Below are 22,197 nucleotides of genomic sequence, written 5' to 3'. Positions count from 1 at the left end.
TGCTATATGACTTCGTGAAGGGCGAGCGGTTATAGCCGCCGGCTATATGATGAAAAAGCAGCCCGGACGCTGTAGCTCGGGTGTCTGTAATAGTGAACTTTAGTCAGGTGCAAGATAAAATATAAATCAACTTGCATTCTCAGACCCAGCCAATTCAGCGCAAGTGATCTCTCGTTGGCTGAATCTGCACCCAACATGCCAGACCACGAACCCAGGGCCATCCTCATCGGCAGCGGCATCGCAGGAATCGCCCTCGCTGCTCGCCTCAAGAAAGACCTCAGATTCAACAATTTCATCATCTACGAACGCGAAAAGGACATCGGCGGTACTTGGTTCCTCAACACCTACCCCGGCGTCGGCTGCGATGTCGATTCTCACCTCTATTCATTCTCATTCAACTTGAACCCCAACTGGTCGAAACGTTTCGCGGAACAGCCCGAGATCCTCGAGTACCTAAACGCGACGGTGAATAAATTCGGCATTCGGCCACATGTTCAGACTGGCATTCAGGTTGTCGAGGCTCGGTGGGAGCAGTCACGCTCGCTATGGCGAGTGTGTCTTCGAGATATGAAAAGTGAGCATGTCTTCTGGAAAGAAGCAGAGATCCTCATTTCATGCGTCGGAACAATCTCTACACCCAAAGACTGCGACATCCCAAACCACGAGCTCTTCGATGGCGCGATATGGCACTCGGCCCGCTGGAACCACGACTATGATGTCCGCGGCAAGACTGTCGCGGTAGTTGGCAACGGATGCTCCGCAGCTCAGCTGGTACCTCACCTTGTGAATGATGCTAAAAAGGTTTATCAGTTCCAGAGGTCTCCGCAGTGGGTCACAGAAAGGTGTAATCGTGAATTCAGCGCATTCACGAAATGGTGCTTCCGCAACGTGCCTCTGCTCAACCGCCTATACCGCTTCAAGCTGTGGAAGAGCACCGACGATTTGCACACACTGTATATGTCAGACTCAGACGCATACATAGTGAAGAGGGAGAAAGCTACGCAAGTCTCGGTCGACTACATCAAACAGCATTCCCCGGCAAAATATCACGACATACTAGTCCCTAAGTTTCCGCTCGGTTGCAAACGCCGAATTTTCGATCCTGGTTACCTCGACTGTCTTCACGAGGACAACATCGAACTTACAACCGAGCCTATTGTCGAGTTCTTCGAGCACGGTCTTCGCACTCCTAGGCGGGATATCCTGGTTGACGCTATCGTCCTCAGCACAGGCTTCAAAATCCAGGAATTCCTTTCCCCGATCACAATTCACGGACGATACACCAGCCTCAATGAGCACTGGAAGACAACTCGCGGCGCACAAGCATATAAAGCCTCCATGGTGACTGGTTTCCCGAATTTCGGAATCGTCTTCGGTCCAAATGCATTCCCGGCTCATAATTCGGTGATCTACACGAACGAGGTGCAGGTCGAGTATATGATCAAAACGATTTTCCGACCCATTCTTAACGGTTACTTCAAAACGATTGACGTCAAGGAGGCTGCCGAGATGTATGACGCAAACTCTGTCCAGGAGAAGCTCAAGACAATGGTTTGGTCGGGTGGCTGCTCGAACTGGAACTTGGATACCAATGGACGTAACACTACCAACTACCCGGACAATACGTGGAAGTTCTGGTACCAGCTCTACTGGCCGAAGTGGGAAGATTTTGATTTCTCTGGTGATACCGGGAAGAGGCCCATGCATCCCTTTCATTCTTTGACTTTGACTATTGCGTTGACGGCGGGTGTCGTTATGGGGGCAGTCTACAAGTCGAAGCATTTGCTCCGAGCATGAAACTCTAGATGACAATAATATTTTCATGTTAAAATCTCCTTTGAAGTTGGTCCTTTTGTATACATGCACTTGCATGATGGTGATTGACGGAAATGCCTGTCGGTCAGACATCAGTAGGTGAAGAGGGTATGTCTATGCCCATTGTTGTGCCTTCGACCAGCACGGCACAATTTTTATTCTGTCTTCCTCGAAATTGTACGCATGTAATGGTTTTCGGCACTCTCAAGCCTGCTTCAAGACACCGAACACTGCTACACAGAGCTAGAATCTGTTTCAAGGCTAAGTGGCTCCTGGACTCAATATTATTACTGGTACGGATCTGGTTCTAACGAAACTATTACCAACGAAACTATTGCCAATGAAACTAGCGAAATGTAGCTATACAACCCAGTGCTATCAAACGAAACTGTGTCTTTTACACACATTTTCTGACTTTCAGATCAGTGTCGAGACTATCCCACGCTGCCATTGAAAATCAACTTATTTACTCAATGTGCACTGCACCTGGAGCCTTCTCCGCATCTCCGTTTAAGCTCTCAAGGCCAGACGAAGTAATCACCGAATCCAGCGAGACTTGCTCACGGTCGATGAAGAGAAAGTCGATCTGTTCTAGGGAGAGACCCTTGGTTTCTGGGAACAAGAAGTATATGAGGGGGATGAACACAAAGTTCTGATGCGAATGTCAGCGTAAGGCAAACGGGATGCTAAAGGAAGTGGCATACCATAGCCATGAAGATCAAGTAAGTCTTCCATTGCAACCTCTCGATCATGGTTGGCGTGGCCATGACGATGGTAAACACCTAGCAGAGTTAAATATGATCAGACTTTGCAGGAATATATGGCCACTCACCCATACCCAGTTATTCATCACTGCGAGTGCTGTTCCCTGCCCGCGCACTCTGAGAGGCAGAATCTCCGCACTGTAACACCAGGGAATGGCATTCAGACTGGCACCGAAACAAAGCATGAACTGTGTCTTGTGAGTATATGGACCATGTTCTTGAGGAAAGACGCATACCGTAATCAGAAAAGCAATCGACGCCTCCGCAGTCGGACGTTCGATGGCGGTGCCCTTGAACGAGAGCAAGATCGCCACCATCATCATAGAGACGGCCATACCCAGCGACCCAAACATCATTGGCTTCTTGCGGCCGAATCGATCCAGGCCAAGAGAAGGAACCAAGGAGCCAATTACGAACGAGAACTCAACACATCCAGCGACTACAAGGGCGGTGGTTCTGTGGAGGCCGACGTTTCGTTCCAGAACTGTGGGTGCATAGAAGACGATAACGTTGATGCCGGCCCACTGATTCACTGTCAGTAACCGAACCCCTTGTAAGGAAAGAAGTGTTTTACTTGATTCATGAAAAGCACCAAAAATGCCAGACCGATACGTTTATTGGTCTTGACAGCGTCAGGTTTCAGAGCCTGTGACCAACGGAAGGGGATCTCCTCCTCCAGCCGAACGGCATTCATCATCGCGTTTCTCTCTTCAATGATATACGGGTCATCCTCTGCCATGTCGAAGACATAAGCCAGCAGGCTTGTAGCTTCATCAAGCCTGCCCTTCTTGGTGAGCCATCTGGGGCTTTCAGGAACACCGAAGATAATAATGGAAATGGTGAATGCGATAATAACCTGGGCTGCAATTGGGAGACGCCACGATAGCGGACCAGAGGTGAAGCTGAGGCCGAAGACGAAGAAGTAGGCGACCGTGATTCCGAGTCCGACGAAGAGGACCTTGTCCATATCAGTCGTGAACGGTTCACAACGAAGGAGAGTAAACAAACTTCGGTGGTAACGAGTCGGCCTCGATACTTGCTCTTGCAGAGTTCAGCCTGGCTGTATGAGCATCTCTGTTAATACATTACAATGTGGCTGTTTCGAAGCTCAAGCAAGACTTACTACATAGGCACAGTGGACGTGTCGATACCAACACCTTGAACTTGTCAATCTCCGGAAATAGCTTTGTGAATAGTGAAGCGAACCCAGTCCTGTGATCACCCGCCCGATCATGAGTTGCGGTACCTGTGGGAACTCCAATTTAGCACCTGTCATTTTTCGGGAGCATTAGTGGCGTGGAATGACGAACCCCGAAGGCAGAGCATTGCAATATTGCCCCAATGACGGTCAGGATCATCGCCATGAGAATGGCTTTCCTCCGTCCGATGGTCTCCCCAACGAAGAAGTTGATGATGCAGCCAACAAGACATCCGATATTGTATATGGAGACTGGCGAGTCGTAAGAAATATATCAGAAACGACACACGAGGAGTAGCCCACCGATAATCCCTGTAAAGCCTGGACTCGGATTGCCGAAGGTTTTAAGAAAATCAGGATTCGTGACGAGACCTGGGCCTCCTCAGCACAGTACAAAATGACATTCGCGTCAACTATACCTCCAAAGACTCCTTGGTCGTAGCCGAACCTGTATGGAAGTTCCCATTAGCAGTCGGTCTTCCGTAGCTCTAGCTGATGAGACTGACAGAACAAATGCCGTTAAACATGTGCATGTAATGGCAAATTGGATGGGGTGGCCACGCTTGAACCACAGTTTACCCTCCATCTTGGTGTTGGATGTCATATCGCTGATCTCAATCATGTGTACAGGGCTTTTCGAATGTACCCACTCCGAGCTTTTAAACAGACACGACCGACATAGTAGTTGTACAACCATATACCCAGAACTCAAGATCAGCGGTGCATAACGAAGGATCATTGCCGAATGGCGGGGTTGGCGATGACCCACTGAACTAGGGCCGAGCAGCGAGATGATCCTGTGGATTTCTCGGGTATGATGAGCAGAGGTCATATTGCCGGTGCGGGCCGATCGTTCACATTCATGCTATCGACGCGCGATACATATCATGCAGCAAGTTTCCCCGCGAGCGGTCCAGTAGTGACTGATACAGTGACATTCGAAATCAGCCTCCATGCTTTACACAAGGAAATTGGCTCTGGAATCCTAAATACTGTAGCAACAATAAATGATTCTAGGCACCAATGACAGTTGGTTGTCGACCCTACTCAAGTTGTACGGCGCAATTGTCTAATAGGGGGCGGCTCCGTTTTCGATGGATATAAAATGGATGTCCCATCCTTGTCGAATTGATTAAGGTGAGGCCAATGACTGATAAATGGTCGTTTCGACATTAGGTGACTCTTTCTTCGTTAGTGATCAGTTCAAGATTCTGCTCATTTGTGATCTCTAATTGTCGTTCGGCTTCCTTGTCCGTCCTGGTCCCTATTCCTCCCTGTGTTGGGTGGCGCGCATTCATGAGAGAAGTCTGAATGCAATTGTTTTACTAGACTCGCTTTCCTTTGAATGTCTGTGGTATGATACGACTGCTTAAATGAATGTCAAAGACTGATCGCTTCGTTAACCGCTGGCGGTATTTGATGCATTATCAAAAATAACTCGCCTAGTTTCGAGGATGTGATATGGAGGATATAGCCATGAACTCTATCATATAGCCAGACTGACGTACCATATTTGAACCACAAAAAAGATGGCATGGATAAACAATATCCACAATCCAATCTAAACCGATCAAACTCATATCATGCAGTCTCTGGTGAGATGCGAAAACACAGTTGATGCAATTCGTCTTAACATTTGCAGCAGAGAGTTCACGCTCGCCCAATCAACCATGTCGCCCTATCCGTCAGAGACATCCAAGCCGTCGTGGACTGGTATTCCCAGACCATGGGCTTCCAATTAATCGGTAAAATCACGCACATCAGACGATCAGAGACACCTGGAGCGGGCATCTTCCACATATACCCGGTCACACTCCAAGAAGTCAAAATTGCCTACATGGCAACGGGAAACGGGGTCGGCTTCGAAGTGTTCGAATTCATTGATCCTGCGCATCTGCCTTCGAAGGAGTTTGCTTACAATCATGGGGGGTTCTTTCATATCTGTGTCACTGATTGTGATCCAGCTGAACTGGCGAGGAAGGTGGTTCAGGCTGGAGGGAAGAAAATTGGGACTATGGCCAATATTGCCGGGAATGAGTGTTTGTATCTGGCTGACCCGTGGGGAAATGTTGTTGAGGTTTTGAGTATCTCGTTCGAGCGGTTGGCGAGTAGCGTTGCGGTGTGATGGCCGGGTATTTGGAGAGATGGTGGGGTTGAAGGGGGAGGGGCTCCTTCACATAGCAGTCGATACATAATTGGATTGATGTTCTACAATTGAGAGCAGTGACAACCACTGCCTGTTCTTCCTTTTGGACTCTTCACGATGACATCTGATCCCAGAATTTGCACAACTACGTTCGAACTTAACAATGGTATGCTACGTGGTCTGCCTCTTATCATCGTTTTTCAATATTGACGCACTCCTAGGAATGAAACTCCCCGCGGTGGGCTTGGGAACGTGGCAAGGTAGGAAGACAACGCGTCCGTGGAACTCGCTCAGAGACTTATACGCCAAAAGGCACAAACAATGAGAAATCCAAGGAAGAATTGCGTGACTCAATCATCCACGCCCTCCACAACGGCTACCGTCTCATCGACACAGCCCAATACTACTTCGTCGAGCCAGTAGTCGGAGACGCAGTACGAAACTCAGGCGTCCCTCGCAGCGAGATGACAGTGATAACCAAGTTCTGGAGTGAATGGCATCACAACCCAGCCGAGGCGTTGCAAAAGTCCCTTGATGCCCTGGGACTGGACTACATCGATATCTTCCTCATGCACTGGCCTTGTGCTGCGGCACCTGATGGACGAGCTCTGCGAATCGATGAGTCTCCTACGTTTGCAGAGACATGGAAGATGATGGAAAAATGTGTCGGAGGTAGGTGCAGGGCTATTGGAGTGAGCAACTTTACGCAGAAGACGCTGGATGTGTTGCTTTCTGAGGCGACTATCGTTCCCGTGGTCAACCAGGTCGAGTTGCATGCACTTAATCCTAATCTCAAATTGGTTCCGTATTGCCAGGAAAAAGGAATCCAGGTCATGAGTTGGAGGTGAGTTGACGCGCCTCTCTATTCACCGAAACCAAGAGCAGAACGAAGAGGTGGGCAGCCGCTGATGGCACTAGTACGATGGGCGGCGGCGCCGAGTACGCAACACGCGCCAATGAGATTCTAACGCATCCGCTATTCAAGCGAATCGCGGCTAATCATCAATGTTCGACTGGGGTCTTATCGCTATCATGGGCGGTGCAGCGAGGAATATGCGTGATTCCCAAGAGCAGCTCATTGTCCCGGGTTGAGGAGAATATCAAACTCGTGACTCTGACTCCGGACGAGATGACAAAGATGAACGAGGCCCATACCACTATTGGCCGACTACGTATTGCTGATCACATCCCCGGGCTCCGGAAGCCAATGGACGGCAAGCAGACGATTCTTGGGTGGACGGTACAAGACTTTGGTTGGGAAGACGCAGATAGAAATTGGCTGACATAGCACTGGCTGTAATATACATTTCAAATAGATGGTTCCTCACGCTACGAATGCTAAAAGTTATGTTAATGAGATATTACCTCCTGGTCGGGGAGTAACATCTCCGGTGGTAGATCAAATAGTGAAGAAAGCATAGGGTTACTCTGCCAGGGGTCTCCACCCAGGAGACCGTTGAACACCCCTGCATCGGGTGTTGAGCCCATGCCGCCGGTGAAACCCGATATATCAATAGGCCCTAATGGGTAGCTGTTCTGCTCTCCACCGGAGGACTGCTCTTCCAATCGCCTGGTCGAAAGATTATCGAACAGCTGCATTATCCAAGGGCTGGGGTCCCAACACTCGCAAGATGCATGAAGAGCCATTTGGCAATTAGTCAAGGCAGATCGGCCCAATCTTGCCAGTAGTTGATTCGAGCTTTTCATGTTTGTGTAGAACACGGCCTGCGCGAGAAAAATGCCATGGAACAGTTCGTGAGGCATAACCAGAATCGAGGATTTCGTGACTGCTGTGCATGCCACTGTCGAGATATGCTGCGCGGCAAAGCTGGTGGTGGTGTAGTCGTTATTCTCGTGATCGTTGAGGTTGTTGTGAGGCAGGCGGCCAAGGTATATTAGGATGAGATGGTGATAATATTGGACTGACAAAGTCATCGAAAATGGATTAGAGTGATCCACTGCCTCATCTTGCCAGGTCAATGTGATGGGTAATCCGTCTCTCCATCGGTTTAACCTTGCGTGGAGCTCGTCTGCAGGCACTGGAGGCCTTCCGGGATAAAATCGACTCATTACAATATCTCGCAGGATCAATGACAGCTTTGCAATCTCAATCTGGTACTGAGCGTATTTGTGGTGGCTTGAGGCTTCAAGAAAGTTTGGAACCATAGCATCGTGGGCGAAGTCGGCGATAGTCAACATCTCCGTGTCAGACTGGTCGATGTCGATGCGGAATGGCCGCCCGACCAAGGCGCTGCAAGCACTATCACGTACCACCAGGATCCACCACAATCTGCGGAGAAGGCTTCTGTCTTGAGGTGCCATGTTCGTCATTGCAGTCGATCGATGAATGCCGACGGCCTCAGCGATGGTCACAGCAGTGCTGATCCAAGAGTAAAAGTTCCAATAGCTGTTGGGCCCACCGCCCCAGAAAGACATCAAGATAGCACTCTGGAGAATGACAATCTTGTTGATCTCGTACCCAGAGTCAAACAGCACTTTTACCTTCTTGTAGTAATGAAAGCGAGCGTCTCGACGGGACGTGAAGCCGGCGTGGTGTAAGATCGGCAGGTCGCAGAATGTCGCGGCAATGAAGCAGATCGAGTGGAGAAGAATCAAAGGCACGTTGCCATTTGCATGTTGTTGTATGAGCTCTTGACGGTTCACGAGGGGATATAATGGGTAAATGCGTTCAAGGAAGGTTGCGAAGAAAGCGTCAAGGTGAGCTTTCTCGGGCAACTCGAAGACGCCTTTCATTCGCAGGAAGTCCAAGTCTTCAGGCATCATGTGCGAAGGCTGCAGCTGATCAAGAGTATCGGGTCGCTGTTTCATCCCAGGAAATGGTGGCCCAGGGTAATGAAGCTTTGGACGGCCATTCTCGTTCAGATCTTCCAGAACAATCGCCAGAGGGAACGATTCTCCCAAATAGGTGATGGAGCATTTGTCAACAAACTCCCGGCGGTCCTGTCGGCTGTTGATGAAGTGATCGAACATGGAGGACCAAGAGATATCTCGATACGATGAAGCATTACTGTCAGAGGTGACTGATGATGATTGGAAGGGTGAGTCAGTGACTGGTCTTGGTTCTTCCGAGGTGGAACTATGCGTGACATCCCGGTCGGCCTCAGACGATGCAGCGGGCGGACCATCTGCTACTTTCGCGCTTTCTGGATCGGCATTGTCGTTGCTAGGGACGGTACCCGGGGCCGACGGACCAACCCGGGGTCTAAGGTTGGCTGTTTGATAGTCATCAGAACCGACGGGAATCTGAGTCGGTGGAACAATGGTTGTTGTAATTGCGTCGGGGACGTGTACCGATATCGTAGCATCGGTTTCTGCTTCAGTGGGAGCATCTGGGCCCTCTTGCGAGTCATGAGCATATCCTGCCGTGTTCACTGCTCTAGTGGGACGTTTGGCTGCATTCTGGCGACATGTTTTGCGGATATATGTCCCTCGCCTTGATTCCCGGAGGATGCACTCGGCGTTATCGTTTTGCACGCAGTTCGTGCACGGGGTATGATACATTGCATCGCATTTGATGCGCTTTTGATTACATCGCTTACATGCTTTGCCTGCTCGAATGCGCGGTTGTGGCTTTCTCGCGGGTTTCTGTCTCTCGGGCATGGTCTTTAGATTGTCGTGACTCGGGGGTTGGTTTTCGTGGACCGTGCGATCAAATCTCTCAATTCACAGGCATCTTGGTGAAAAACGCATCGAGTACGAGAAGTTATAAGCCATATAGCCGGCCAGCCAAGTCCCGCTCGGACGAGATCCGCCTTTCCTCCGATTCCTCGGTATTGCGCGTCATAGCTTGTGGGGGAGATGTTGGGCTTAATCTCCATTGGCGCCCTGAACTCTTCCCCGGATAAGGATCCTTTCCCCGCTTTCTCCAGACGTGCAGAACAGCGAGGGAAATTGAATGATTGGTAATCGCAAATAGCCGAGAACGGCGTCAAAAGGACTATCATGAAAAGGCCTGATATTGCGATTTGGTACTTCTAAAACGCAGAGAAAATGATAGGAGAGGGGAGTTGATTGCCGGAGCCAAGTGTTGCAGAAGGAAGAGAAAGAGAAAGAGATGCAGCGACTCCATGGCGTGCCATGTGGCCTGAGAGACCAAATGTTCTGGATTTCCACCGCCAACAAGACCCTCGTAATTCCTCCATGTAATAGAAGCAAACGATAGTTATAGAAATAAATGACACCGAGTAACGGAGACTGCTCCACTCATCTGTACGCTGGTCCAGGGCCAGGTGATCAATTATGAATCTCATGGATCCCTCGGACCTTCCTTATGATATTGCCGGACTTAAAAGCGTACGAGCGTGGATACATATGTAGCCTCATGCCTGGCCAGGTCACCCAAAGGCTCACACGCAACGGAAACTGCGCTGACAGTTTCTCGGTGTGATCATGTCACAGCACAGCGCCATTACCCAAAAGATGACCTCCACCTCGGAACAAACAATCGCGGCCCTGCGATACTACGGACAGAGGAATGTTAAGCTCGAGCAAATTCCCTCACGGTATGAAGCCCGACAATCCTCTCTGCGATAATGTCTGATCTGTACAGTGCATGTGGTCCACGTGAAGTCCGGCTCCAAATCGCCTACTGCGGAATCTGTGGCTCTGACATCCACGAATACCTCGGGGGACCGATATTCCCGCCAAAGCCGGGTCATAAAAATCCCTGGACAGGCCAGAGCCTACCCGTTACCCTTGGCCATGAAATGTCTGGCACGGTTGTCGAGATCGGATCCGCCGTGGCCAATGTTAAAGTTGGTGCCAAAGTGGCTGTTAATCCTGCTCTTGACGACCGGCATCATGGAGCTGATCCTTGCACCACCTGCAAACTCGGAAAGCGCAATATTTGCAAGCGCTATGCGTCCTACGGGCTGAGTGCTGATGGTGGCGGATTTGCGTCAGAGATTGTGGTCAACGAGGTTAATTGCATAACTCTACCAGAATCAGTTTCACTTCAAGTTGGCGCTCTTCTCGAGCCACTGGCGGTAGCTTGGCATTCCATTCGGCTATCTGGCTTCGTGCAGGGCCAAACGGTATTGGTACTAGGAGCTGGGCCCATTGGGCTGGCGATCGTGATGCTTCTTCGTGTCTGGGGAGCCAAGTCAATCTTTGTGAGTGAAGTGGCTCCGTCGCGGAAACGGATGGCGAAAGACTTTGGTGCGACCATCGTGGTAGATCCAACAGAGGGCAACGAGCAAGATCCGGTCCAGACGGCTGTACACAGTGCCAACCCGGATGGAGTGGACGTGGCATTTGATGCGATTGGACTCCAAATTACCTTGGATACTGCGATTGCATCCATCCGACCAGGAGGCACTGTATTCAATGTGGCAATACACGAAAAGCCATTACAACTAAATCTCAACAATCTCGCCTGTTTCGAGAAACGATTGATTGGAGGTATCTGCTATACTATGGAAGATTTTGTTGGGGTGCTAAAGGCTCTTGAATCTGGGGAAGTTCCAGCTGAGAAGATGATTACGTCGATTGTACCATTGAGTGAGGTGGTGGAGAAGGGATTCTTGGAGTTGATTCATAACAAGGAGGCCCATGTAAAAATTCTTATTCAACCTGACGTGAGGGCAAATCCTGAGCTCGCAAGACTTTGAACAAAATTGGACTTACTGACTGAAGGAGAGCGTTATTGGGGCCACGTTCAATCATTCCCTTGTACTGCAGACCATATAACCGGGCTCAGATAACCGGATGTATTCTTAAGTTCCTACCGAGACGGGCGTCCCTTTAGCTTCTCTTGTGTTGGACGCCAACTTTTCAATCCACGTTTAGCCAAAACTATGTTAATCTCTACTAGGAGACACCTACAAAGTTTGATGAGAAGCAGTCAAGGTCTGCCTCTACGAATCTCATCAGCTCGAAATCTCTACAGATCCCAGATTGACACCTTTCGTCTTTCATCAACGCAGTCCAGCAACCCCTCTGATATCTCACTGAATGCCAACTCAAAAAGGAAAGATCAACAAGAGCGCTTTCTGAGTGAGAACGTCCTTGATACCTTCTCGCTGGAAAATCGCGTGATCGCCATCACTGGCGGTGCGCAAGGTATCGGTCTCGCTTTAGCAGTTGCCGCCACTCAAGCCGGAGCCAAGGTTGCGATTCTGGATGCAGCAGAAAGACCGCATGGAGATTACATGAAGCTTAAAGATATTTCCCCGGAGTCGAGGTATTATAAGTGAGTATGATTAAACCTGGATCTCTGAATCATAGCGCTGACTAGGTCTCAGGACAGACGTCACGGACTATGACGGACTTAAGAAGACCTTTGAACGTATCAAAGAGGACTTTGGTCATATCAATGGCTGGTAAGTGCGAGATTAGAGTTCTGTTTGAAAAACCCTCTAACTGCAACAGCATCACGGCAGCCGGGGTCTGTCCTGATCAACCATTCCTTGAGAGGTCATGGCAGAGTGTCAAGCGTTGCTTCGACGTGAACGTCTTAGGTACGTATTATGCAGCACAGCTTGCCGCCAAGCACATGGTTAGCCAGAAGCACGACAGAAATACTACATCCAGTATTGTCATGATCGGATCTGTGGCGGCTCATCGAGCCAGTACGGGGCAGTTCGTCAGTGACTACTGCTCCAGCAAGGGTGCCGTTCTGGCCCTTGTACGAGAATTGGCTGTAGAGTTGGCGCAGCATGAGATTCGTGTCAATTGTATTTCACCAGGGTATAACTCTACAAAGTTTCTGAATGAGAACAATACTCTAACAGTCTCAGGTACATTCGAACGGACATGATGTTCGATATTGCGCGGTCCAGACCGGATCTGGCATCAATTCTGACATCTGAGCCACCCATGAAGCGGATGGGTGATCGGGCAGACCTGAAAGGAGCAGCTGTGTATTTGCTGAGTGAAGCGAGTGCTTATATGACTGGGGGTGAGATGCTAGTCACCGGTGGGCTCCACGCTGGACGGGTGGAGTAAGTACATTAGAGCGCCGAGGTGAATGGGCCAACTATGAATATACCCGATAGAACTGTCAAAAGGTATTGATTTACTGCGTGATATATTTGACATCTAAAGGTTCTGCTACTTGAAAACCATATACCCGTATGCACGCATACATCCTAGATACTTTATTACGCATATAGTCCCATCAAACGTGCGAAAGAGCACCTCATTGAACTTCAATCACTACTAAAGAAAATCCCTGTTGCTATCTCCATCTCCAAAAACGAAAGTAACGCTACAATGACAGCCGACACTCACATCGCCGCAGTCCTCCACGGCGCCCAAGACTTACGCATTGAAACAAGAAACACCACACCACCCAACTCCGACGAGGTTCAAGTCCGAATCCTAGCCACGGGCATCTGCGGAACAGACATGCACTACTACCAGCACGGCAAAAACGGAATGTTCGTTGTGCGCGGACCACTGGTCCTAGGCCACGAGGCCGCAGGCGAAATCATGGCTGTCGGGAACGACGTCACGCAGCAATTTCAAGTCGGTGACCGTGTAGCTATTGAACCTCAACGACCATGTAAGAAATGCGATGTCTGTGTTTCTGGTCGCTATAATGTTTGTCCTCGCTTGAAGTTTACTGGGTCTGCGAGTGCGGACCCCCCGGTTCATGGATCGCTTCAGGAGTACTATAATCACCCTGCCGACTTTGTGCATCGGATTCCAGACACTGTTTCTTGGGAGGAAGCGGCGCTGTTGGAGCCGCTTTCTGTTTCGTTGCATGCTGTTCGTCGGTGCGGGTTGAAGGTTGGGCAGTCGGTTCTGATTCTCGGCGCCGGTGCTATCGGGTTGCTTTGCGCCAACTTGGCACGGACTGCGGGTGCTTCCAGGGTGGTTATTGCGGACATAGATCAAGCTAGACTAGATTTTGCTCTTGGGAGAAGTAGAGCGCATCGAGCTGTCGCGACTGCGTCATATCTGATTGATCCGTCCAAAGCGAAAGACTTAAAGGAGGACTTTGCAAAGCATATCGCGAACGAGATTATCCAGGGCGAAAAATCTGGCGCAGCTGACGTTGTCTTTGAATGCACCGGGGTCGAATCGTGTTGCAACATCGGAATCAACTGCGCAGCACCGGGGGCAAAGGTAGTTCTGGTGGGCATGGGTAGTCCGACTCAGAGTCTTGCCATTGGAGCTGCTGCTGCTAGAGAGGCTGATCTGCTAGCTGTTTGGAGATATGCAAATACATTTCCGACAGCTATCAAGTTGGTCCAGAGCGGTCAAGTATCGCTAAAGCAGCTTGCGACTCATACGTTTGATCTGCGCGATGCTGAGAAAGGGTTCAAGACTGTTCTTTCGAAGCCGGCAAATCTGATCAAATGTGTCATTACATCGTCGAAGCATTGAAACCTGCGACTGCTTCGTCCGCGCGAATGGGGGTCAAATCATAAAGTTATTTGTTTTAAATGTCTTCATATGAGTAGATCTGCCTCCGTGAACATCAAGCATAAGCTCAATATCATCCAGTATATCCTCCTTATTCTCGCGTCTTCTATCATTTGAATCATTTTGGCCTTTGCTCTCGTAAAAATGTGGATTGATGTTGCCTGTACATTTCAAGAGGAAACACGTATCTAAAGTCACAAAACTGCACAGTTGCCCGCAAAGGATCTTGTTGCCCATTTCAAGGATTGTCATTTCAATTTTCCTCATTTTGCAAGAGCACTTTGGATATCATGAATCTACTGAAGAGCCAAAAGGCGGAGCATTTTCGGGCCGCAGAGCCTGAATGCCGAATGAAAAACCAATTGGTTCCGGCTTCAAAAATGTGCTTTGATTCCGTTCTCCCTTAGTACGTTTTCTGCCATCTCAATGTGGATTTCTCCCAAAATAGCCTCTGCGATTGATGGATGCATTGGGGTGTCAAGTGATGACCATTGTTCATAACGGAATCCACGCAGCAATTCACTCCTAAGCTCTGCTTTACCTCGAGCCCCAGAAACCAGCCGCTGGATGATGGGCATACAGCCTGCGCCAGCGGCCAGACACAAGAGTTCGTTTCCCCAGTGTTCCTGGATCATTCTATCTGATACCCCGTTGACGAGGTCAAATACATGATCCCAGTTGTCGTGGCTAATATTTGGATCATGCCACTTTTTGAGGACAAGTCGGAAAAAGTCAAGGTTCTGCAGCTGATCTCCAAGACGATCATGGAAGAAGAGCATTCTCAGCCTTGATACATCCCCCCACTGGAGAATCTGATCAACAGCCATAATAGCTGGTTTTTGAAGAAACTTGTCATTGTCAAAGTTCGAGTCCTTGAGCATATGACGCAGCATGACAACTGAGCCATAGAGCGAAGTGATGCTGAGAGGGTCATACAGACTGCTGTCAAATTCAAATCTGGCCATGACAGCGCATCCCGGGCGACAGTTTTGTTGAGTCCAATTGTTGAGTCGGGTCGAGCCCGCTTGGCATAAGTTCTCTATGCTTGCGAGACTTGGGAGAGGTTCCACTTTGATGGCGCCGAAATGCTTCAACCAGTGACATGATGCATAGACAAAGAATTCTCCAATTCCACGTTCAGTCGGGTCATAGTGGTTCATACCTTCTTCCCAGACCTCCCATGTGCAATATGGATTGTACTCCACCGATTCTTGGCTATCAGTGAAAAGATCGACTTCCTGAGGAAGCTCTGAAATGGCTACTAGCTCCTCAGAGAAAAGATCCCTTTCGCCGATATCATCTAAGAGAAGATACCTGATGCAAATATCCAAGATAAATGCCTCCAGTTTCTCAAAACATTGTCCAGGAATCGGCGCAGATCTTTGCAGATCAGCATTATTAGAAGCCCACTTCTGAATGATGTATTCCTTCACTGACTGGTGTACCAGCCGAACTTGGTACTTCTTTAGGTCACAGAAATCGGGACAAGCAACGAACGGATGAATAATGCTCATGACTCTTTCATGGTCTACTAACGTAGCAAGAGCGTCCACAGTAGTGACATGCTGAGCCATACTTAGTGCAACAGCCCAAGCTAGCTCTAGTATACTGAAAGGCCTGTCGGCGACAGTGAGGAGCTTTAGAGCTATAATGCCAAGCTCCTCGTTTTCAGGATCGTCTGAAGCGCAGCGAGAAAGTAAAGTGTCATAGAGATCCGAGAGTTTATCCGACAATGGCATGTTTTCCAAGAAAACTCGCATATTTCCGATTGCCCGGGTATCCTTTTTTTGGATAAGCTGAACTATCATTTTCGTCCATATGGCGCTTCCTTGTGCTTGAGCAGAAAGTCTGTCTTTGACGATTTTCTTAACCTCAGGCGATAGATAACATAATTGCATCTCAACCGTTTTGTCGACAATAAAGCTATCTCGCTCGACGTCAGAGCCCAATTGAACCGTAGGGACTTGGGGTAGCTGCTTAAGAATATCTTCCTGTGGACGACAAGAAAGTAGAGTTTTCAGCCTCGGGATCTTTTGCGACGAATTTTTCAAGAATTTGAGAAGATTGTATCGAGACGTTGTATCGCACTCATCCAGGCCGTCGATCACGATGAAGACTGGGCGATCAATTTCTTCGAGAATGTTTTGCAAGAATTCTCCCAGCTTTCTCGGACTTCTTGTCGGGTCGTAATTTCCAGAAGCCTGAGACTCCTTGTACCACTCAAAGAATGGCTTCTTCAGGCCTGGAAGCTGTTTAAGGAGCTCCAATATCAGAGCAGAGAATATAGCAGTAGCTTTCCCTGTCTCGTCGTCACGGCAATAATAGTAGCATAGCTTGGGCTGAGGTAGTTGGTGCTGGTTTCTTCGGCTCAGTACATCCGCTAAGAATGACATAGTAATCGTTTTCCCAGAGCCCAAATCACCGAGGATCACCAACTGCTGAGAATCAGGGGCGTTGTACCAGTTGATGAAATCGGTGTCCTTCAGTAAGAATTCACAAGCCTCATTGGCTCGTAGTACCCGCCATTCTTCATGGTACTCACATTGGCGGCTCAGCTTGTCATAGCCTAGCCATCTATCAACTAGGACCGAATAAGAATGTATACCATGGTTTTAATTATTTGACGACTTACTTTCAGAATCATAGAGCATACGCTTCATATCTTCCCCTATTTCAAAAGTTGCATTTTCTATAACGATTCGGAGCATTTTGGAACATCTCAAGAATTCTCGGACGATGTTTGGAAGGCGGTCATTCTCCAAAAACATTTTCATGACCAATTTTGCTCCTTTCCGGGTTAGTATCTCAAATGCGACAGTATAGAACTCGAGGATCTTTTGGTACACCGGTACAAGTGCCTGCAATATGTCAGGAACCGTCAAACTTTCCCTGTCAAATAAGTAGGTACCTTGTGAATATCTCTCCTATTTGCTTTCTGGCCGAGCGTGTCACAACCATCAATCCATGAAATTTGCTCCAGCATTTCGGCAATCTGCCTCGCAAATTCCAAATCAGCTGTTGCGATGCTGATAGCTATCTATATGGATATGAATTAGTATCTCTGATGTAATGTTGTAGAGTGAAATCGATATGGGTCATGGTTTTATGGACCGAGCTTACCGCGGTCACGCTCCTGACCACACCAAAAACCGTCGCTGCAGTGGGTTCAATGCTTGCAAGTGGGCTCGTGAGATCTAATGCTAACTTGAGCTTCTCAAGAGGCCCAGTCAAAGATTGCAAACACCTCACACCCTTTAAGAAGGCCGAGTCTTGTGTTGCCTCTTTTTCAACGCCTTCTAATTTTCTGAACAGCTGGCTAGCATTCCTACCCTCTAGAGCAGCAATGTCTATTCTGTCTCCGAAACTTTCCACTGCCTCGCGATAAGCTGCACTCCAAAGGTCAGGGGAGCCCACGCCACTGCCAATGCCATCCCCCAGAGTCAACCGATCGCTTGTCAAATTGTGTTCAATACTGTCCCAATGTAGAGTGCTTTGGCTGGTGTGTCTCTGGGGGCCATGATCGCTGATAGTGACCGATGCTTCAGGAACATTCCTCGTTTTTTCCAGAGGCAATGGGCTAGCAATGGGTTTTGCTTTCTGAGAAATTGGAGTCGGTTTGCTTATCGGATTAGCATTGTTTGACCTCGGGACTAATGAGATCCACTACTTACTTGGTTGCAAGACTCGGACCTGGTCGAGTGTGTTGTGGTGAGTAACGACTGATTTCGTTCGGAGGACCTTGAGATCTCTGTCGGACACGACGACTTAATCGTTGGCGTAAACTATGCAAGACCCCTTCATTTTCTGTTGTTAGATACGTCATTGGTGGAACAGCTATGGAGGTTGTTTTGTATACTCGTTCAAAGGCACATCTGGGGAAAGGAAATCTCTGTTCAGGTCAGGGGAGTGGCTATTTTTTAGGGGCCTAGCTGTGCACTAGAAACCTGTATATTAGCGCCAGGAAAAACTAGTCGGTAGATCATCTTTCTTCTCTCATTACACTAACTTGCTGCCACGGCGGCGAATCATCATCACGATATGCCCCAGTACTGGAATATCATTGGATGAGATGATGACATAGCCATTGTTTGAAAACGGAAGCCCTTTCCCCGCACTAAACATGTATACCGTACGTTTTGCAGGTTACAGTAATGTCGTTCTGTACACATATCTAGTACACCGCATCAATCCCCCTTGTCCCTCATAATCGATCTTAATCTGTATATCCGGGTAGTGAACAGACAAGAGGGCCCATGGCTGGCCTAGGTGGGAATCGCCGCTAACCGAAGAAGCTTAGGGGCAGCTGGATATTGTTGACGTGGATACCTGTATGCGGTGACAATGTGTGCCAAATAAGGAGGAAACAAGTCGGCGCTAAATACCAGGACCGACCAACAAAGGACTAGTCTTGGTGGTAAGAACTGCTTTTGTGTACTGATTTAGTAACAAGGCTTAGCAATGTAATTACAAGGCATACTACATTGAAGTCTCAACCCCCTGTCAGCTAACATCCAAGAAATGAACAATCATGTGCTTTCGAAGCATGGTGATGCCTCTCCACTTACTCATGCACCTAGGTATATTCAGGTAATGTACTGTAATATACAAAAGGTTTTACTACATACGAATATCAACATGGAGGGCGAAGGAAGGAAACTGTGTCGGGCTTCAGACTTATGATCACCCACTATACGTATAATCTGTAATTGTTGTTGTGTATATAGCCCGTATTTGGGCCCGCTAGTGGGCAGACTGGTGAAGGTCCGTCCGCCCATGGACGGAAGGGACGGACGGGCCGTGGCGAAGTCTAGCCTCCCTGAATCCGCTGACGTGGACCAATCAACCATAAGTCTCTCAGCGCCTGCGCACTGCGCACGGACTGTCGCAGATTAGATATCGACTTGAGCGAGCCAATTGAAAGTCAAGGTTGAGGGTAAAGAGAGTGCGGTCCAATCTTAGTGGGACACTGTGCATTGGTAATGGATTAAAATAAATTCCTCCTCAGCTTCTAAGCCGCGGTATGACTCCGTCCTGTCCTATAAAGTATGTAAGACGATGTTGCATCACATACGTTGAAATTTACATCGCGTTTTGAGAAGAATGTCGACCTCAGTCACTGGTGAAATCGCAGCGCCTTCAGGTTCACCTGAACGAGGATCGAGAATGCATAATGAGTGCAAGTGGACGGTAGCGCAGCTCTTCCTTACATACTGGAGCGGGGGAATAGGGCGCACAATGGCATGTCAGGTCAGAACTGACCGGCCGACAGGAGAACCAGGGTGGAATTCGGTCAGCGTAGAACCGAACGCGCCAACTGAGTAGAATGATGAAGTAATCGAACGTTGTATTCTCTTCTGTATATTGAGCATGTGTATGATGGTAGAATCTAGGATACAGTCAAGTCAGTAGTTCGGCCCTCCAATCATGTCGACACCCTATCTGTAAGGCCAAAATATATCACGTGGCGGCCGAGCGCCAGCCCGGCTGCAATACTTGGATTTAAATGCAGACTAGCAACTCTTATGAAATCGTCATTTCCGAAAGTATATCCAGAGCCAGCTACGTCCATAAAGAGCGATTTGAAATATAACATGTTTCAGTGCTTCAGCTATCTTCATTTATGGCTACTTCAGAGCTTACTCTTCTAGAATAGCGCCTGCATGCTGTCGATGTTGCTGAGGCAGGCAATATTGACACTTTGATAACGCGAGGCTATACTAACGAGAGCCGAGGCGTAATTATAGCGGACTCTACGACCAAGTAATGAGAATACGGTGAAGTCATTTCCTAGAACTTTAGATATCCTGACTAAGATTGTCCTACGTGACTTCTTGAAGAATTACTGAACGTGTTGACTGACTTCGTTGTAGCTACCCACTCGCGATTTCCTGGCCGTAGATGTGCTCACGCCAACAGTAATATTTCGCTCACTCTATAACCTTCGGGGATGCCGTAAGCCCCATCACGAAGCCTGTTTCGTCGAAGTTGTACATGACTTCGGAGGATACCGCACTGACTGATTATTCGTATGAAAAGCAAGCAAATGTAGCAGAATGTGTGATGCCAACGTTTGTTAGAAATAACAGTCCTGGAGACAGTTCAGGTTTTTTTTCTCAGAAGATACGTCAGGTTTCTAGACTTTTCTTGCCTCCGAATTACCATGTCTTTCCAACAATATATCCCATGCTATAGAATAATAGTTACAGTACAGCAATAATCTCTCCAGGAAACGTGCTATCCGACTCCCAGTCACAAGACAGAGCGAGTCTTCGAAAGCAGTCTAAAGGACGATGTCAACAATACTGAATCCGAGTACTGATAGAACATTTCTGGAGGGTATTTCGATTTATCAGTCATTTTTCGATATTATTGTGAAATCGAATAACGTAATTGTACACCGAAAGTCACAACATACCGAAAGTCACACTTTAATCCGCTCACGCGTCTTCTCCAACAAACACCAAATTCCTCCACAACAAAAGATGCCTCAAAAAAAGGACGAAAGGCAGGTCATGTTAGCCCTTCAAGCTATGCAAAATGACCCAAAGTTAAGCGCTTGAGCGGCAGGGAGGATCTATTCTATGGACCACGAGAAGCTGAGTCGTCGCAAGCGCGGTATACAATCACGACGCGATATTCTGGCCAATTCACAAATTTTGACCGATCTAGAGGAATCAGTCCTTATTCAACATATCCTCGATTTAGCTATCAAAGGATTCCCTCCCCGAGTGTCTATTGTTAGAGATATGGCAAATCGGCTTTTCGCGACACGCGACGCGCCACGCGTCGGGATGCGTTGGGCTTCTAGGTTCATTAATCGCCGCCTAGAGCTCCGAACGCGCTTCCAACGGAGATACGATTACTAGAGAGCTAAGTGCGAAGATCCAGTGGTCATTCGTGGCTGGTTTGAGCTTGTGCGCAATACAATCGCGAAGTACGGCATTGTGGAGTCAGATATCAATAACTTTGACGAGACTAGGTTTATAATAGGCGTTATCTCTACCGCAACAGTTGTCACAAGCTCAGAGGGACGTATAAAGGCAAAAAAGCTATAGCCTAGTAATCGGGAATGGGTTACGGTAATTCAGGGCGTTAATTCCTAAGGCTGGACGGTGCCGCCATTTATCGTTGTTGCGGGCAAAAATCACCTTTCGTCTTGGTACTAAAATAGTGGTTTCCCACCTAACTAGGTAATCGCTATTACTGATAACGGCTAGACAATAAATGAGAAAGGCGTGGATTGGATTCGGTATTTCGAGAAGTATACTAGAGCCCGAGCTATAGGTTGCTATCGCCTTTTAATCCTCGACGGCCATGAGAGCTACTACTCGGACGAATTTGAAGAATACTGCAAAGGAAACAACATTATCACCCTTTATATGCCTCCTCATTCGTTTCATATCCTTTAGCCACTAGATATTGGGTGTTTTAGCCTATTGAAGAAGGTATATGGCCGACACATCGAGGATATGATGCGGGCTCATATCACCTATATTACGAAGGACGACTTCTTCCCCGCCTTTCATAGCGCATTTTTTGCTACAATGACGGAAAGCAACATTCAAGGAGGTTTCTGAGGTGCTAGACTTATTCCATTTGACCCCGAAAGTGTGATTTCTATACTAGATCTTAAGTTAAAGACGCCAACACCTACAACTTCCCGCCCCCGAACCCCTGAACCCTAGGTTTCTTAGATACCTAATAATATAATCGAAGCCACTTCGCAGACTACTTTCATTAAGAATCGCATTGCCTATCATAATAATAGCTCTCCAACCTCAATTTACGAAGCTGTCGACTAGTTTGCGAAAGGGACGTCGAAGATTATGTACAAATTGGCGTTGTTATAGTCAGAGGTTTAGATCCTTTGACAAGCAAATGAA

At 48.2% G+C, this 22,197-nt stretch overlaps 9 protein-coding genes across 9 annotated transcripts; 6 read left to right on the top strand and 3 right to left on the bottom strand.

Annotated features, from left to right (window-relative positions):
* Window positions 1-195: 195 nt before the first annotated feature.
* On the top strand, window positions 196-1,797 carry N7510_005913 (flavin-containing monooxygenase; the record flags this gene model as incomplete). The annotated part of the gene is made up of 1 exon (XM_056977839.1): window positions 196-1,797. The coding sequence occupies one exon, from the start codon at window positions 196-198 to the stop codon at window positions 1,795-1,797; it is 1,602 nt and encodes a 533-aa protein (XP_056833871.1).
* Window positions 1,798-2,501: 704 nt separating this feature from the next.
* Window positions 2,502-4,399, bottom strand: N7510_005912 (uncharacterized protein; the record flags this gene model as incomplete). The annotated part of the gene is made up of 11 exons (XM_056977838.1): window positions 2,502-2,597; window positions 2,648-2,767; window positions 2,816-3,103; window positions 3,154-3,537; window positions 3,588-3,639; window positions 3,703-3,736; window positions 3,786-3,825; window positions 3,890-4,029; window positions 4,081-4,149; window positions 4,197-4,225; window positions 4,284-4,399. The coding sequence occupies 11 exons, from the start codon at window positions 4,397-4,399 to the stop codon at window positions 2,502-2,504; spliced, it is 1,368 nt and encodes a 455-aa protein (XP_056833870.1).
* Window positions 4,400-6,086: 1,687 nt separating this feature from the next.
* N7510_005911 (aldo/keto reductase) lies at window positions 6,087-7,211 on the top strand (the record flags this gene model as incomplete). The annotated part of the gene is made up of 3 exons (XM_056977837.1): window positions 6,087-6,183; window positions 6,236-6,767; window positions 6,842-7,211. 3 exons carry the CDS (start codon window positions 6,087-6,089, stop codon window positions 7,209-7,211), a joined length of 999 nt encoding a protein of 332 aa, XP_056833869.1.
* Window positions 7,212-7,273: 62 nt separating this feature from the next.
* N7510_005910 (Zn(II)2Cys6 transcription factor) lies at window positions 7,274-9,544 on the bottom strand (the record flags this gene model as incomplete). Its single annotated transcript, XM_056977836.1, has 1 exon — window positions 7,274-9,544. One exon carries the CDS (start codon window positions 9,542-9,544, stop codon window positions 7,274-7,276), a length of 2,271 nt encoding a protein of 756 aa, XP_056833868.1.
* Window positions 9,545-10,476: 932 nt separating this feature from the next.
* N7510_005909 (2,3-butanediol dehydrogenase) lies at window positions 10,477-11,553 on the top strand (the record flags this gene model as incomplete). The annotated part of the gene is made up of 1 exon (XM_056977835.1): window positions 10,477-11,553. The coding sequence occupies one exon, from the start codon at window positions 10,477-10,479 to the stop codon at window positions 11,551-11,553; it is 1,077 nt and encodes a 358-aa protein (XP_056833867.1).
* A 186-nt stretch (window positions 11,554-11,739) lies between these two features.
* Window positions 11,740-12,138, top strand: N7510_005908 (uncharacterized protein; the record flags this gene model as incomplete). Its single annotated transcript, XM_056977834.1, has 1 exon — window positions 11,740-12,138. One exon carries the CDS (start codon window positions 11,740-11,742, stop codon window positions 12,136-12,138), a length of 399 nt encoding a protein of 132 aa, XP_056833866.1.
* Window positions 12,139-12,257: 119 nt separating this feature from the next.
* N7510_005907 (uncharacterized protein) lies at window positions 12,258-12,889 on the top strand (the record flags this gene model as incomplete). The annotated part of the gene is made up of 2 exons (XM_056977833.1): window positions 12,258-12,631; window positions 12,682-12,889. The coding sequence occupies 2 exons, from the start codon at window positions 12,258-12,260 to the stop codon at window positions 12,887-12,889; spliced, it is 582 nt and encodes a 193-aa protein (XP_056833865.1).
* A 267-nt stretch (window positions 12,890-13,156) lies between these two features.
* Window positions 13,157-14,275, top strand: N7510_005906 (NAD(P)-dependent alcohol dehydrogenase; the record flags this gene model as incomplete). The annotated part of the gene is made up of 1 exon (XM_056977832.1): window positions 13,157-14,275. One exon carries the CDS (start codon window positions 13,157-13,159, stop codon window positions 14,273-14,275), a length of 1,119 nt encoding a protein of 372 aa, XP_056833864.1.
* Window positions 14,276-14,688: 413 nt separating this feature from the next.
* Window positions 14,689-18,137, bottom strand: N7510_005905 (uncharacterized protein; the record flags this gene model as incomplete). Its single annotated transcript, XM_056977831.1, has 5 exons — window positions 14,689-16,895; window positions 16,947-17,172; window positions 17,223-17,351; window positions 17,435-17,933; window positions 17,986-18,137. The coding sequence occupies 5 exons, from the start codon at window positions 18,135-18,137 to the stop codon at window positions 14,689-14,691; spliced, it is 3,213 nt and encodes a 1,070-aa protein (XP_056833863.1).
* Window positions 18,138-22,197: the final 4,060 nt, after the last annotated feature.

The sequence above is a fragment of the Penicillium lagena genome (assembly GCF_028827675.1).
Source record: "Penicillium lagena strain IBT 129212 chromosome Unknown utg000003l_segment0_segment0, whole genome shotgun sequence".
In the NCBI taxonomy this organism is placed as follows: Eukaryota; Fungi; Ascomycota; class Eurotiomycetes; order Eurotiales; family Aspergillaceae; genus Penicillium; species Penicillium lagena.
This window is presented reverse-complemented; position numbering and strand designations above follow the sequence as displayed.